Below are 14,854 nucleotides of genomic sequence, written 5' to 3' on the forward strand. Positions count from 1 at the left end.
ACGAGCGCAGTTGCACTCTTGTGAAACCCAGCAACTGCGTGTAGCCATATAGATGTCTAATCTGCTCTTAAAGCTGTCCAAGTTAGCAATCATTATCATTACATCTTGTGGGAGTGAGTTCCACAATTTAACTATGTGTTGTGTGAAGAAGTACTTCGAAAATGACTTGCAGCTAATAGGGTAGCATCAAAATGAAAAGGTAGGTAAAAGGTAATGGTAAATGACGCCCTGGACCGTTAAGTCCAGTCAAAAGTGACTATTGGGCTATGGTGCTCATCTCGCTTTCAGGCTGAGGGAGCCGGTGTTTGTCTACAGACAGCTTTCTGGGTCATGTGGCCAGCAGGACTAAACCGCTTCTGGCACAATGGGACACTGCGACGGAAACCAGAGCGCATGGAAATGCCGTTTACCTTCCCGTCGCAGTGGTACCTATTTATCTAGTTGCACTGGGGTGATTTCAAACTGCTAGGTTGGCAGGAGCAGGGACAGAGCAACGGGAGCTCACCCCATCACGCAGATTCAAACCACCGACCTTCTGAGGTAAAAGCAGGAGTGAATTCTGAAAGTTGTAGAAATGGACTGAACATGTGAGAAAGTGTTTAGTAGGTTTCTTGATATTTTGAAGGAGAACCGAGATGCAGAAAAGATGAAGGTGGCAGACCTGGGGCACTGCTTGTGGCAGCAGAATAACAGGCAAATGAAATACAACCCCCATTGAAACAAGCACCACCTTATCATGTCAATTTAGTAGTTTTTTTGCCACTAGAACAAAATATCTCAAGCTGGTTCTGAGAGATGAGCTGCCGCAGAATATCTCCTTTCATTTCTTCCCATGAGTTGCGCAGTCCAGCACCGCAGAGCCCAGAGCAGAAAGGACCCTCAGTCTGTGTCCACACTGAATACACAAGGGCAGACTAGTGAATCGGGGGAAAGTTGTGGATGGAGTGTATCTTGGTTTCAGTAAGGCTTTTGACAAGGCCCCCCACAATATTATCACGAAGAAGCTGGTAAAATGTAGGTTGAACAAGGTAACTGTGAGGTGGTTGACTGACCGAACCCATCCTCGTCATCCTGGGGAAAAGTGACAAGTGGGGTGCTGCAGGGTTTTGTCCTGGGCCTGTTGCTGTACAACATCTTTATAAATGACTTGGATGGAGGAATTGGGGCGCCCAGGCCCCCAGGAGTTGGTGCCAGTGCTCAGAGTTCTTCCAGCTTTACACTTCTACGGTTCTATGATTAGCTGACTTGGCAAACAAACATCTTCTGCTTGCACTGCTTGGCTGCCGGTTCCCCTTGAGTCTTTATTAGATCAGCAGCCTGAGTCACTGCACCTCCTCCCTGGTGCCCAGAGTATTATAGGCACCAGGAACCCTGGGGCATGTAGTTTCCAGGGCCTGCAACATCCATACTAAGGACTTAGTTGTCCTGGAAACGTCCTGCTTGCCCTTCTCCACTCGAGACAAGGCAAAGGCACTGCAACATTTAGTCTGGAAGGTGCCTCTGGACAATCAACAAACACCCAGTGCAAACCTTGGTGGAAGGCAGAGCTCAAATGGAAGGGTTCAGAGGATGCCAAGCCCATCTCCTCCCCCTGCTGGGGTCATATTCCAAAGTGTGTGTGTGAGTGTGATTGTGTGTGTGTGTTTGTGTGTGTGTGTGTGTGTGTGTGTGTGTGTAAGACAAACTGAACACACACACACCCTCTATTCACATATCATAACAATGCAAGCTTTCATTGTATAGACCTGGCTTTCTCCCCAGAAACTGTTACCTGCCAGTTAACAGTGTTTACCTTGGTGGAAATTCATGAGAATTTTGAGTCTGACTAGATTAGGGTTTGTGTTAAGTGCCAGGCATATGGTTTTGCCTGATAAGACACCCACTGGGGAACGCTTTCCTTCCGAAGAGCTAGCCAGGCTTCTCCAAGCGCTTTCCAAATGTGGAGCCTGTCCTGGGAGATAGTATTCTTCATGTCCCTTTCTTGGCAATCTGCAAGTTGACAGGTGCTGAGGGATTCATTGGTATATGTTTAATACCTTCTCCTTGTCCATTCTATTTTCCTTTCTCTGTCTCACACTCAGAGGCCCACTATTTGCCACTTGCTATAAGGTAGTGCCACACTTCCAAATAATCTTTTTTTGGCATTTGAGAGGCAGTGGGGATGAAGTGAGCCTGCACCTATGTCTGCACTCTGAGCAGAAGCAAGGGTGTCCTGGGACTGGGCCTTCTCTGTGGCAGCCCCCAAGGGGTGGACTCTCCTCCTCACACAGCTGCATCTGCTAGGCAGCTCTGCGCAGAAGAAACCTCTCTTGACCCTGGCCTGCAACACTGAAGCTGTGCGCTTTCAGAGCCCACCATATTGTGAATGTAATATGTTTTAACTGCTCTTAATTGTGAATTTTACATTGTTGCAACCTGCCCCAGGGCCTGCTAGTAATGAAGAGCAGGTAATGTATTCAAATTATTGTTATTATTATTAATGTTTCTAGTAACGTTGGGTAAATCTGTCAATTTCTGTTTCCCTCATTTTCTCATTTTTCCAATCTTTAGCTCAATGCTCCACATTGCCACAGCTTGGGATCATTATTTTTTTAAAGTCCTCATAAAAATTCACCAGCATTCCAGTGTGATTTTCTTCTAAGATGCACATGTATCTATGCAATTTCCCCTAAAAGAATGCATTTTGTATGTCATCCTTACAAATATATGAATTTTTAAGCAGGCATGTGTCTTTTAGCTCACATTACCTGGCTGGAGAACTGCATTGCGGGATTTTGAAAAGTGTGAACTGCGAAGGAGGGCTGTGTTTTGGTTCTTGCATGGTTCCATAATGTGTGTGTTAGGTAGGTTCACCTTTAAATGCTACCTAAATCAAAATTCTTCCCTGCCTCTATCTACACAACCTGCAGATGAGCTGCCTATACTTTACAAGGGTGGATCTGGTGACATAATCCCAGGATTACAAACTAGCCACATTTAGGTGCTGTAAATCAATTAAAAACACATTTCCAGAGTTGCAGTCAGGTTGGTGTGCCTGAGGCAAGATATGACTCCTGGCCAACAGCTAAGGGAGCTAAGGGAGGAAAGTCTGTTGACTGAGGCCTGACTTGGCAGGGGTCTTTTGATTCCCCCTTCCAAAAATCAATAGAAGCTATCAAAAGAAAAACAATACGCATAATTGCCAAATAATTCCTAACAGCCCTGTCTGGAAGAGGCCTGAGCCAAGTGCAATTAGGAACGGAAGACAAGAAAAGCAGCAGCAGCAGACTCTGCCAAGCAAAGGGACTCATAATTTGGTTGCAAACACCCCTGGCTGCTCACCCTAAAGTCATCCCACTGCAGCAGGACTAGAGGAGCTGCTCTCCCGACCATGGCATTCAAAGCAGCTGTTCTAAAACATTGCCTTTGGGCCAAACAAGACATGATATGGGACATTTCTCGAGAAACAGCCAGAGTGGTGGGGGGGGGGGGGTTATCTGGTTCACGCAGCAGCACTGGGGGAGGGGGGACTAACCTGGATCCCCCACATTGATTCTCCCATGGAAAATTTCACTGACACTTCTATTAGCCCCAGAGGGGAAAACACACAGGCACCATTTCCTCCCTAAGGCTTCATCGGGAGTAATAGCAGCTTCAGGAAGGAGTGACTTGGATCAGGGCTGCAACCAGGTTGGGGGGTTACACCCCTCGAGCCATGAGGCCATCTCAAATTGACCCTCCCCCCAGTTTTTTTGTTTGGGGGTTTTAAAGCGAGAAAAATCATAAATGTGGGAACATTGGAAGCTGCCTTAGACAGAGACTGAAGGTGGCTCCAGCTAGCTCAGCATTGTCTACACTGACTGGCAGCAACTCTCTGGAGTTTTCAGCCAGGAGTCTCTCCCAGCCTGACCTAGAGATGCTGTGGGTGGAAACTGGGACCTTCTGCATGGAGAGCAGGTGCTCTACTACTGAGCTATGGCCCTCTGCATCGCAGGGGGTTGGACTAAGTGACCCTTAGGGTCCCTTCCCACTTCACAATTCCATGATAAAGCACCTTTTTCTTTTTTTCTTTTTGCATGAAGAAGGTTCCAGGAGCAATCCAGCAGGGCTCTCCTTATTGTTCTTAAAAAGCAGAGCATGGGCCTGTTTCATATCTTTTTGAATATGCATTTATTTTATTTTTATTTGCATTACTTTTTATCACACCAGTGTTTGCCACCTTGGGTTCCTTTGGGCAGAAGTATGGGAGATAAATTTAAATAAATAAAATCTGTGCCATCTCCAGCAATTTTTTAAAAAAAGGATTTGGAAATAAGTGATATGAAAGCCCTTTCTCGGGATCTGTGAAGTGCTGCCCCAGGTGGCAAGCTACTGAACTGCAGGGGGCAGACTCTCAGGGAAGGGCCTTCAGGCGCTGGACTGGCTCTGGACTTGGCCCCACCTTTGCAGTGTGGTTCCGCATTTGCCCTGCCGCTTTGCCCCAGAAAACCCGCTCTTTAGTGCTAAACCAGACCAAAGAGCAGTCTGTGGAAAACCCGGTTGCTGTTTGTTTCAACCCAGCATTGAAGATTGGGTTTCCCTGGGGGCAAATGGAGGTGTGGAAAAGCCCTCTCTCTGCCGATCCAGAGTGGGAAGGAGACTGAGAGGGCTTCCTTCCCCAGCTGACTCCTGAGGTGCACCTGTATCCTTGTGTCTTCCCAAGGTGCTGGCCTCCCAAGGCTTTGTCTTGGTTTGTTCTCTCAGCCCCACTCACCCCTTTGGTTCTGGCTCCTGGCCTTGGACACATGTGTGCCACACAACAAAAGTGCTATAATCTCACCTTAACCAGCCACGGCTTCCCCCCTCAAAAACTTCTGGGAGCTGCAGTTTGTTCAGGATGCTGAGAGTTGTTAGGAGCCCCTCCCCTCCCCCCCCCATATACACACTGAGCTACAGTTCCCAGAGTGGTTTAACAGTCCATCCCTCTTCATGGCAAGCTCTGGACACTGTAGCTTTGGGAGGAGAGACCAATTCCTCCTTGCAAATGCGCTTCCCCTGCCCGCCCGCCCCCACTCCCAGTCAGACCTATGTCTAGTCTCTAGAAAAGTTTTCCCCAACCAGGTGCCCTCTAGATGTTTTGGACTACAACCCCCACCAGCTGGGGTTGGTGGGAGTCCTAGTCCCAAACACTTGCATTCAGCTGGCAGAAGAGGGCGCTCTTCACTGGTGGATGCTGGCAGGGCTGTCCCCACCACCCTGGCTTGGAGCAAAGGGAGCTTGGTTTGCACATTTAGCCTCCTCAGCACACTCTTAAAGGGGAGGATGACAAGATGTTGGCAAGGAATCAAAGACTTGAGCCATGAAATCTCAAGGTCTGAGGTTGGTTACCTAGAGCTATGGGTTCAAGAAAATCCATAGAACATTGGAAGGGCTGTTCTGGATCAGGTCAAAGGCCCCACTTGTCCAGCACCTTCCTGTTTAGCACAGTGGCCGACCGGGACAGGAGAGCAGCAGCACTCTCTCATCCATGCTGCCTCTAGCAGGAAGTCATGCACAAACAGCATGGCTAGGTGTCAGGGGCTGGGCAAAGGAGGAGGAATGGTGGAGACCGCCTCCCCGCCTGACCCTTCCAGGGAGGAGGAAGAGCAAGACAATATACAGGGGTCTGCAGGAGGTCGCAGCTCAGAGGCAGATGAGGGGAAAAGTTGGGAAATCATGGGAGAGCCAGAGCATCACCCTGCTGACACATTGTCATTGGAAAGTATTCCAGACCCTCCATCTCCTAGAACCCGGCAAGCCTTCAAAGTAGGAGAGCAAAGAGTTCAAAGACATGGCAACACCTGTAGAGGAGGTGATGAAGATGATGAATGAGGAAGTGGGAGAGATTCACTTGGGACAACGCCACTATCCAAGAGGCTGGGTTCTATAGCCTCTCTCTGTAAAGACTGAAATAAAAAAGGACTTAAGAAACTTTCCCTTGTCTTTATACTTTCCCGGGCAACCAGCCGGGAGCCGCTGACAGCATCCTGACACTAGTAGCCATTGATGAATCCATCATGAATGTTTATCGTCTCTTTTTAAAGCCATTCAAGGGGCTGGCCATCCCTACCTCTTATACTTCTGCTTTATACTGTGTGAAGAACCTGGCTGCTGGATGCCTCTGATCCAGCATCTCTTCTCCTGGTGGCAGAATCTGAACCCAGCAGCAACACTTGGGCTCCCTAGCAACTGCTGTACAATAAATGCACCTTAGAAAAAGAAACAAAACCCAGCAACACTTGAAGAACTCAACAAAACTAGCTCAGCAAAGCCAGGGAACCAGTCACAGCAATATTCAGGGATTTATTTTAGCCCTTCTTTAAGTAAGTGCGTTGTGAGCCTTGGGAAATCCTCAGAAATCAATCACAGAGCCACCACTGAGAAGATTCTTCTCCTTGTCATTGCTCATCTCATTGCTTGAGCAAGGTTTTAAACTGCGGCTGCAGCAACCTTCTGCAGGAATCTTATTGCCCTGTTTAAAGACTTGTATTTCTGGAGCAGGAGCTCTGCCCACCAGTGACAGCTCAGCCTTGTTCCAATGATCGTAAAGACTTCTTAAGCCCCAAGTACAGCAAGCACACATGGAGAGGAGAGCATTCAAAGATAGTGGTTCCTGGGCGTCATGGTCTCTTTAGAATGCAAGTACTGGGGACCTACAATAGCCCCGAGTGTCCTGGTCCCTTCTTGCTCCTCTCTTCACATACAGACAGCAGCCATTTTGTGCAGGGGCTCCATTTCCAGACCTTGCACACATCAGTGGAATGTATAAAAGCACAGCCCACCCTGTTCCTCTTTCCGCCCCTGCTCAGCCTCTTTCCGGTCCAAAAGGACCCGTGTGTCAACAGACACACCTAAAACAGTTGCTGCCTGTACTTAGTTACTCAGAAGTGTGTGGGGGGGGGGTTTCCTCTCAGTTCCCACTGGCCGAGGGAACTCATCACAAGAATTGTTGCTTTTCTCCCAAAAAGCACATCCTGTGCCAAAGACCTCCAACGCTTTCAAATCGGGGACAGGAAAACACACAGATAGATATTTGCAGCATCCTTATTCTACAACTAGAAGCCAGACTCCAGGCCAAGGATTGCCAGCATTTTGGGGCCGCCCATGGGCACATTTGCAAACCGAGAAAACTTGTTGGCACCACACAGACGTCCCAGCTAAACTCACCTCTCCAACAACAGCTATGAGACAGTGCTTCTTTCAAGCCTGATTTCAGTGGTGGAAGGGCAGAGAAATGGCGCCCTGGGGTGCACCCACTGGAGCCATGTTGGTGACCCAGGCTCTGAGTTAAGAGATTTACAAAGCTCTAACCTTTTTCCAAGAGAGCTAAAGCTCTTCCACAATAACAGACAGGCTTGTAAGTGGATATTGGCCTGGTCACTGGAGGTGAACAAGCATTGCTTCCAGCCAACTGGAAAGTTGGGAAGAACAAGGTTTCCAATATCCAGCCTGTGTGGTGCCGTGGTTCACACGTCAAGCACTCCAATCTCCACTCAGCCCTAAAGCTCACTGGGTGCCCTTGAGCCAGACATTCACTCTCATGGCCTGGTTGCTGTGAGGAGAAGGGGGCTCCTTGAAGGAAAGGTGGGGTATTAGTATAATAAATAGGATGGGATGGGATGGGATGATCTACTTCTTCTGGCCACCATTATGTGAGACTACGGCTGCATCAATGGGTTCTTAGTCTAGCATGTACCACTTAAAAGCCAACATCTCATACGACAAACTTGGAAAGGCAAGAACCTCCAGCATCACCTCTGAAATGTTAACCATTTTACTTTCGTGTATACCCCACCATTCTTCCTTCCATGGAGATCAGTGCAATAGACCCAAGGGAGCCCCAGCAATCTCCCATCCAGGAAGGGACCAGACCTGGACCTGCTTAGTTTCAGCAAGGCTCTTGCCTCACGTGCCTTCAGTCTGTGCCCCAGGAAATAGGGACCTGCATGGTCAGAATGAGGAATTTGGCTAAGGATCAGAATGTTCACAAAGGAGTCAACCTTGACAAACATTTTTTAGTGGAAGTGAGGAATCTGGAATATATATTTTCTCTACTGATGAACCTGACTATGTATTTCTTTTATTCTCTCTGGTTCTCACTTTCCCCTGTATATATTTCCTTATGTCTCAATGATCCCAATTAGAAAACTACCACCTTGCGCACGGGGTGGGGGGAATGACCTCAGGCCTGGGAGCCATGTGGCCCTCCAGTCCTCTCTCCTTGGCCCTTGGGACTCTCCCCAGGCCATACCTCCTCTCCTCAGGCGACATCCCAATTTCGGCTTGTCTTCTGCTCTATCAGTCCCAATTGGCACCAGCCACCAGTGCCAGCAACTAGAGGGAACCATCTTGGCAATCCCTAGGATAAAGGAATCCACTGAAGGTGCTGCCCTGAGGGGCTTGGAGAGAGATATACTTCACAACTGGGGATAACTTTTCATGCATCTGATGAAGAGGACTTGAGTTCACAAAAGCACCGGCCACATTGAATCTCCTTGTTTCTGCACCAAGACTTTATTATTCATACTGCAGCAAACTATCAGTGAGGGGACAATATTTATAACATCCCTCCCTGACCTGTTGCACCTCAGATGTTTTGGACTACAACTCCCAATGACTTGAATTTTGAATATTTGCAAATGTGTGCTTCTATCCTAGCCTGCACTCAGATGTTGGAAGCTGGGCTGCCATTTTGAACAAAAAGTTGGATGTTCGCCTCCACATCTGTTTTGCCATCCAGGCTGAACCAGGAATGCCCTGGCCAAGCCAGGACTCAGGAGTGGCTGTTGATATTATTTTCCTAGTATAAAAATGTTCCCAATAACCACTCTGGACTTGGAAAGATTTGGCAAAGCAGCTGCCCTTGAGAGTCAAGAATTTGTTAAAAAGAGAGTTCCACTCCCTGCTTTGACAAAACGTGGCACACCCAAGCACTAATCCCAGAGGAATGCCCACCTTCTTCAATAGGCCTTTCATTTCCTTCCTGGAAAATTAAGCTTTGCCAAAAAGGCATAAACGTCACTCGTTTGAACTGAACTTGTGCTGGCCAAATACCAGAGCCGGTCTTGGCTCCAGGGGCATCTTGGCTGGATACTCCCTGCCACAGCCCGCCATACAGATATAGCGCTTACAGACTGCTTTTATTCCAGCATGCAACTCAAGGCACTGTCTATGGCCTCTGCATCATAAGAAGATGAGAGCAGTGGAAACACACCACCGGGGGGGGGGGGGGGCGGATTAGGTCAGCTACTGTCTTGACACTTCACTGACCTTGCCACTTCTCCCCTGCAGCATTGACTCACCTGCTGGGAAGTCAGGTAACTGTCTGCCCTCCACCCCACTGTTTCCAAGTGCTGGTAGTTCCAAATGTAGCGGGCAGGGAGGGAGCCATCAAAGACTGCAAAATCTTCCACACCAAACTATGGATTACTTCCTACCAGCCCAGCCCACCCATTCCATAGGTGAGAAGCCCCTTCCTGTAAGCCAATGCCGCCGTCATTTTTGAGCTGGAAGAGGAGGGTTGGGTTGTTCTGGTTCCTGAGAAAACAAGTGTCCTCCATCCCTGGCCTAGGGCAGTTAAGCTCAGAAAAAGGAGGATCTCCTTACCAAATTCACTCGCACACAGGTGCTCCAGGATGGCGTCTGACTTCATCTCATTGTCGCAAGGAGGACATACTGCAGTGCCTGCCAAGAAAGGGGACAGCAGAGGATTAGTATGAAGGGCAAAATAATTATTTGGGGAGACTACCACTATAAGGGTAGTCCAATGCTGCCCCTGGGATGCTAGAGGGTTCTGTGGTGGAGCATCAGCTTTGAATGCAGAAGGTCCCAGGTGCTAGGAGATTTAGACTACCTGACCCCTGGAGGGGTCAATGCTGGGTGTGCTCCTTCAGCACAGCCAGAGTTTTTTTCAGGCTCATTGGCAAACCTGGAGAAAGCATGATGGCTATATTCTGCCTCTCTGGTTGGAGGCTGTGATGCTTCTGAATGCCAGTTGCTGGAACCCACAGGAGGGGCTTGTGCTCTTGCACTCAAGTCCTGCTTGCAGGTTTCCCATGGGCATCTGGTTGGCCCCTGTGAGAACAGGATGCTAGACTAAAGGGGCCATTGGCCTGATTCTGCAGGCACATCTTATGTTCCTATGAGAAGCAAAAGCCCTGACCGAGACCTTTGCTTAATGGGCTTCAGACCTAAAACCAGAGAGCCCTTTCCCATCTAAACAGACTGTCAGTATCAGCAATCAGAGCCTCCAAAGCTGAACCTGTCTTGTTATTCCCTGTCATTATCTTTACAATGGAATTGCTTTCTCTTCTCTCTCCCCCCCCCCCCCTTCACATTTCACTTGCCTCTTCGCTCATTTCTCCTAAGATGTCTACACAGGCCCTGAAGTCAGCCATGAAAAATGTGGAGGAGAGCTACAAGATTTCCAGAGCAATATGTATCCAAAGAAAACTCTCAGAAAACTCAGCTAGGATGACAGAAGTTCCCAGAACGCAGCCATACCTGAATCCCTCTGTGTGTGTAGGTCTGCAGGTGTCTATGCAACAAATGAAATCAGATTCCATTTTGTTTCTCTACCATGGACCTCAGCCAAGTGAAGACTGAGCTGATGGTCCCCAACAGAGGATTCATAGTCTCTTCACAAAAGAACAGTTACAGACAGGGATGGGGGAGGAAATTGTTTCAATTCACATTTTGGAGGGCAACCAAAATGGTCAAAGGCCTGGAAACGATGCCTTATGAGGAACGGCTAAGGGAGCTGGGCATGTTTAGCCTGGAGAAGAGGAGGTTAAGGGGTGATATGATAGCCATGTTCAAATATATAAAAGGATGTCATATAGAGGAGGGAGAAAGGTTGTTTTCTGCTGCTCCAGAGAAGCGGACACGGAGCAATGGATCCAAACTACAAGAAAGAGGATTCCACCTAAACATTAGGAAGAACTTCCTGACAGTAAGAGCTGTTCGACAGTGGAATTTGCTGCCAAGGAGTGTGGTGGAGTCTCCGTCTTTGGAGGTCTTTAAGCAGAGGCTTGACAACCATATGTCAGGAGTGCTCTGATGGTGTTACCTGCTTGGCAGGGGGTTGGACTCGATGGCCCTTGTGGTCTATTCCAACTCTATGATTCTATGATTCTAATCTATGTGACTGGCACTTTACAAAAGCAAAATGCAGCCATTCAAATTTATCTGAAATTTGCAATGCATTTCTCCAACCAAGGAATGGGTACAGAAGACGGTGGGAAAGAAAGGCATAATTGGTAGAAATAACATACAAAAAGGCATCATATTCGAGGAAATGTGACTATAAGGCAAAATTGCATACAAAAATGAGCATATTATAACAAATTAGCACTATAAAATGCTGATGAATTTTCAGGAGGACTTAAAAAATAAAAATAAATTACCAAGCGTGGAAATGTAGAGAATGGAAGGCTAGGGGGGAAATGAGAAACAGAAAAATGGTAATTGTCAACTCAGAGATGGTTGGGAGGACCAAGCCTGAGTTTAGAGTGTTAGAGTTGAAAGTGATGTGACCTAGAGGTAAAGCAGCAAGTGGAGAGAGAGGCAAAGCCATCTCTGCTGTCTCTTTGAATTCAAGGCTACGGCTGTGGGAGATACAAGACCCTACTCTGAACTCCACCATTGCAGGCTCAGGTGGTATAGATGTGTCAATGAACCATATCTCATAAAGGCACCTCAGTCTCCGCTGTGCCTTATTTCCAAAAGGAAACAAAAACCCTTGGTAAGGAATCCCTGGAATCTGGCCCCCAGCGGAGACTGGGGTGGGGGGCAACAGTTGTAATTATTAATACAAGGTGTGCCGGAAGTGGATATTGCTCGCCGTACCAAAACCTGGGGTCATCCATTGAAGCTGAATGGTGGGAGATTCAGGACAGACTGGAGAAATCACTTTTCACACAGCACACAAGGGATTTGCCACCAGAAGACGAGCTGATGGCAGAATTTTTTGGCCCTGCTTTTTTCAGCGAGGAGAATGAGGGGAAGGGAAATAAATTAGGTTCAAAAATCACACAAAGCTCACTGTGTGAACTTGGGCCAGCCAGTATCTGTCAGCCTAGTCTGCCTCACAGAGTTGTTGTGAGGATAAAATGGGGTGGGCAGAAAAAAACATGTAGAGCACCCCGACCTCTTTGGAGAAACATAAATGTAATAACAAGTGAATGCATAATATGAAGCCAATCCAAAGCTGCAGTGTGGAGATGTTCTTGGACTTGCCCAGCTAAGCCTGTGTTTCATAAGGTTTTCTTCCCACCTCTTTGCAGCAGCAGCATCCCTCCTCTGACCCTTTGCGCAGCACAGTGCTGCTCAAAGCAAAACCTTACTCCAGGGCGAGGGAGAGGAATGTGCCACGCTCTACTAATCGGCAGCTCCCACCCAGTGCATCCAGCAGGTCTGCAGGCTTTGCCATCGCCCTGCCTAAAGCAAAAGGAATTCAGGCAAGTCAGCATTTCAGAGGCAGGGACAAATCCCACTTCTCAGGCGTTAATAGAGGGAAAACTGGAAATGGTTTTGAATGTCTATATAGGATCTTCTGGAGGAACACCAAGAAACTTACACAAACTCAAGTCACCTTTGTGGGTTTGATATACAGTCATACCTCGGGTTAAATTTGCATCAAGTTGAGCGCGTTCAAGTTGTGCTCCGCAGCAACCCGAAAGTAACGGAGGGTGTTACTTCCGGGTTTCACCGCTTGCGCATGCGCAGACGCTCAAAATAACGTCACTCGCATGCGCAGAAGTGGCGAAAAGCGACGCGCGCGTGCGCAGACGTGCCATCGCTAGATATGTTTACCTCTAGATGCGAACAGGGCTCCGGAACGGATCCCGTTCGTATCTAGAGGTACCACTGTATTACAATACTTTTAAATGTGTTAGAACAGCGGTGGGGAATCTCAGCTCCGGGGACTTAATACAGCCCTCTAGGCCTCCGTACACATCCCTCACAACTTTTCCCAGACCACCCCCTCTCTGTATAGGTCATACCACTCCACACAGTTTGCACCCCCCTCGGGCCAGAATGGAAGAGGGGCACTCAGGCTCAGCTGACAGCTGAGGAGAAGGAGAGGAGCAACAAAAGGCAGGTGATGTCTGGACTGGGGAAGGGTGGGGCACTCTGCAAGCATAAGCCAATCCAAGGCTGATAAATTTCCGCTGCCAGGAAACACAAAATCCCAGCTATTCTGCGAGATCCAAGAGGTACAACGGACCATGTAGGATGGACCTCCCAAAGAACCCTTGCGCTCCAAACCCACCTTGGCCTTGCTCTTCAAAATGGGACCAAAGGGGGCAGTCAGGTGTGGACACATCCTAGCTTGTGCCCAGTCATGTATATCTTAAAGTCCTGCTTCAGGTTCTGTATCTTGGTCTGTGTTTAAATGGTGTCCTAACTTTTGGAATAAAGCTTTTGGGGATTCTCTAGCCAGGAGTCCATGTCCTTTGTCTGAGAGTGAGAGCCAGGACACTCACAGGCCAACCAGGGACAGAGAATAAATTCATTTCAGTTCACATTTAAAAGCAAACTTACTGAATTCACACTTTCCAAAATAATGCATACCCTTCAACTGTCTTGGGAAAACCAGGATACCCCATTTTCTCACGTGAGAGTATGGCAGCCATTTTGGACACCACAACCTTGCCCCCAAAAAGTGCTTTTGTCGTACGCACCACAAAATGCATGTTTTTGAGCCCCAGGCTCTCATGGGAGAGCACCCCCCCCCCCGGAAAAAAGTGTACTTTGGGGGCCGCACTCTCGTGTTGGTCATGTGACTTGCCTGGGAGATGCATGTCCCAGTTTTTGGCCTGGACAAGTTGAAGGGCATAATAATATGCAAACTGAAGTACAAGCCCTCCTTTAAAATTGCAGTTCTATCGCTATGTAACATTTACAAAAAAAAGCATATAATAGGGTAAAGTGTTCATCTAAATGTATATGTTGATGAAAATAACATACAAAAGCACATTACAGTGGTACCTCGGGTTACATACACTTCAGGTTACATACGCTTCAGGTTACAGACTCTGCTAACCCAGAAATAGTGTTTCAGGTTAAGAACTTTGCTTCAGGATGAGAACAGAAATCGTGCTCCGGCGGCACGGCAGCAGCAGGAGGTCCCATTAGCTAAAGTGGTGCTTCAGGTTAAGAAGAGTTTCAGGTTAAGAACGGACCTCCGGAACGAATTAAGTACTTAACCCGAGGTACCACTGTATATTAGAGGAAATTCCTTTCAGAAGTGTCTATATTGGGAGAAATTTGCACTAAGATGTTGATAAAATTTCAAGACAGCTTTTTACAGAAAGAATTGCTAATCATTGTAAAAATGTGGAGAACAAAACTTAATATCAGAAAAATGAGAAACACCCATTTCAAAAGCCAACGAAGTGAGGCCATACACTATAGCTTCAGTCCAGCTTCCACTCTGGTCATGGGACCGAGATGGCTCTGGTCGCCCTAACAGATGATTTCCGTAGGCAGCTGGATCGAGGTGGGTCGGGGCTGTTAATTCTCTTAGATCTGCCAGCAGCCTTTGACATGGTCGATCACGAACTTTTAGACCACCGCCTCGCCGACGTGGGGATTCAGGGCACAGTCCTATAATGGCTGCGCTCGTTCCTTTCTGGTCGGGGACAGAGGGTGGTGCTGTGGGGGGGGGAGCTAGCGTCGCGCTACTCCTTGGTGTGTGGAGTACCACGGGGCGCAATTCTCTCCCTTATGCTTTTCAACATCTTTATGTGCCCCCTCGCCCAGCTTGTCCGGAGTTTTGGGTTGGGCTGCCATCAGTATGCCGATGACACCCAGCTTTATCTGTTGATGGACGGCCATCCTGACTCGGCCCGAG

The 14,854-nt window shown here is 48.0% G+C and overlaps 1 protein-coding gene across 1 annotated transcript in view; it reads right to left on the bottom strand.

Annotated features, from left to right (window-relative positions):
* Positions 1-14,854, bottom strand: part of SFRP1 (secreted frizzled related protein 1) — a 35,193-nt gene that overhangs the window by 15,011 nt on the left and 5,328 nt on the right. The window contains exon 2 of the mRNA XM_028741515.2: positions 9,604-9,681. Coding sequence (XP_028597348.2) covers positions 9,604-9,681 — 78 coding nt within the window. The remainder of the gene's footprint in view (positions 1-9,603; positions 9,682-14,854) is intronic.

Source organism: Podarcis muralis, chromosome 7 (genome assembly GCF_964188315.1).
Source record: "Podarcis muralis chromosome 7, rPodMur119.hap1.1, whole genome shotgun sequence".
NCBI lineage: Eukaryota > Metazoa > Chordata > Lepidosauria > Squamata > Lacertidae > Podarcis > Podarcis muralis.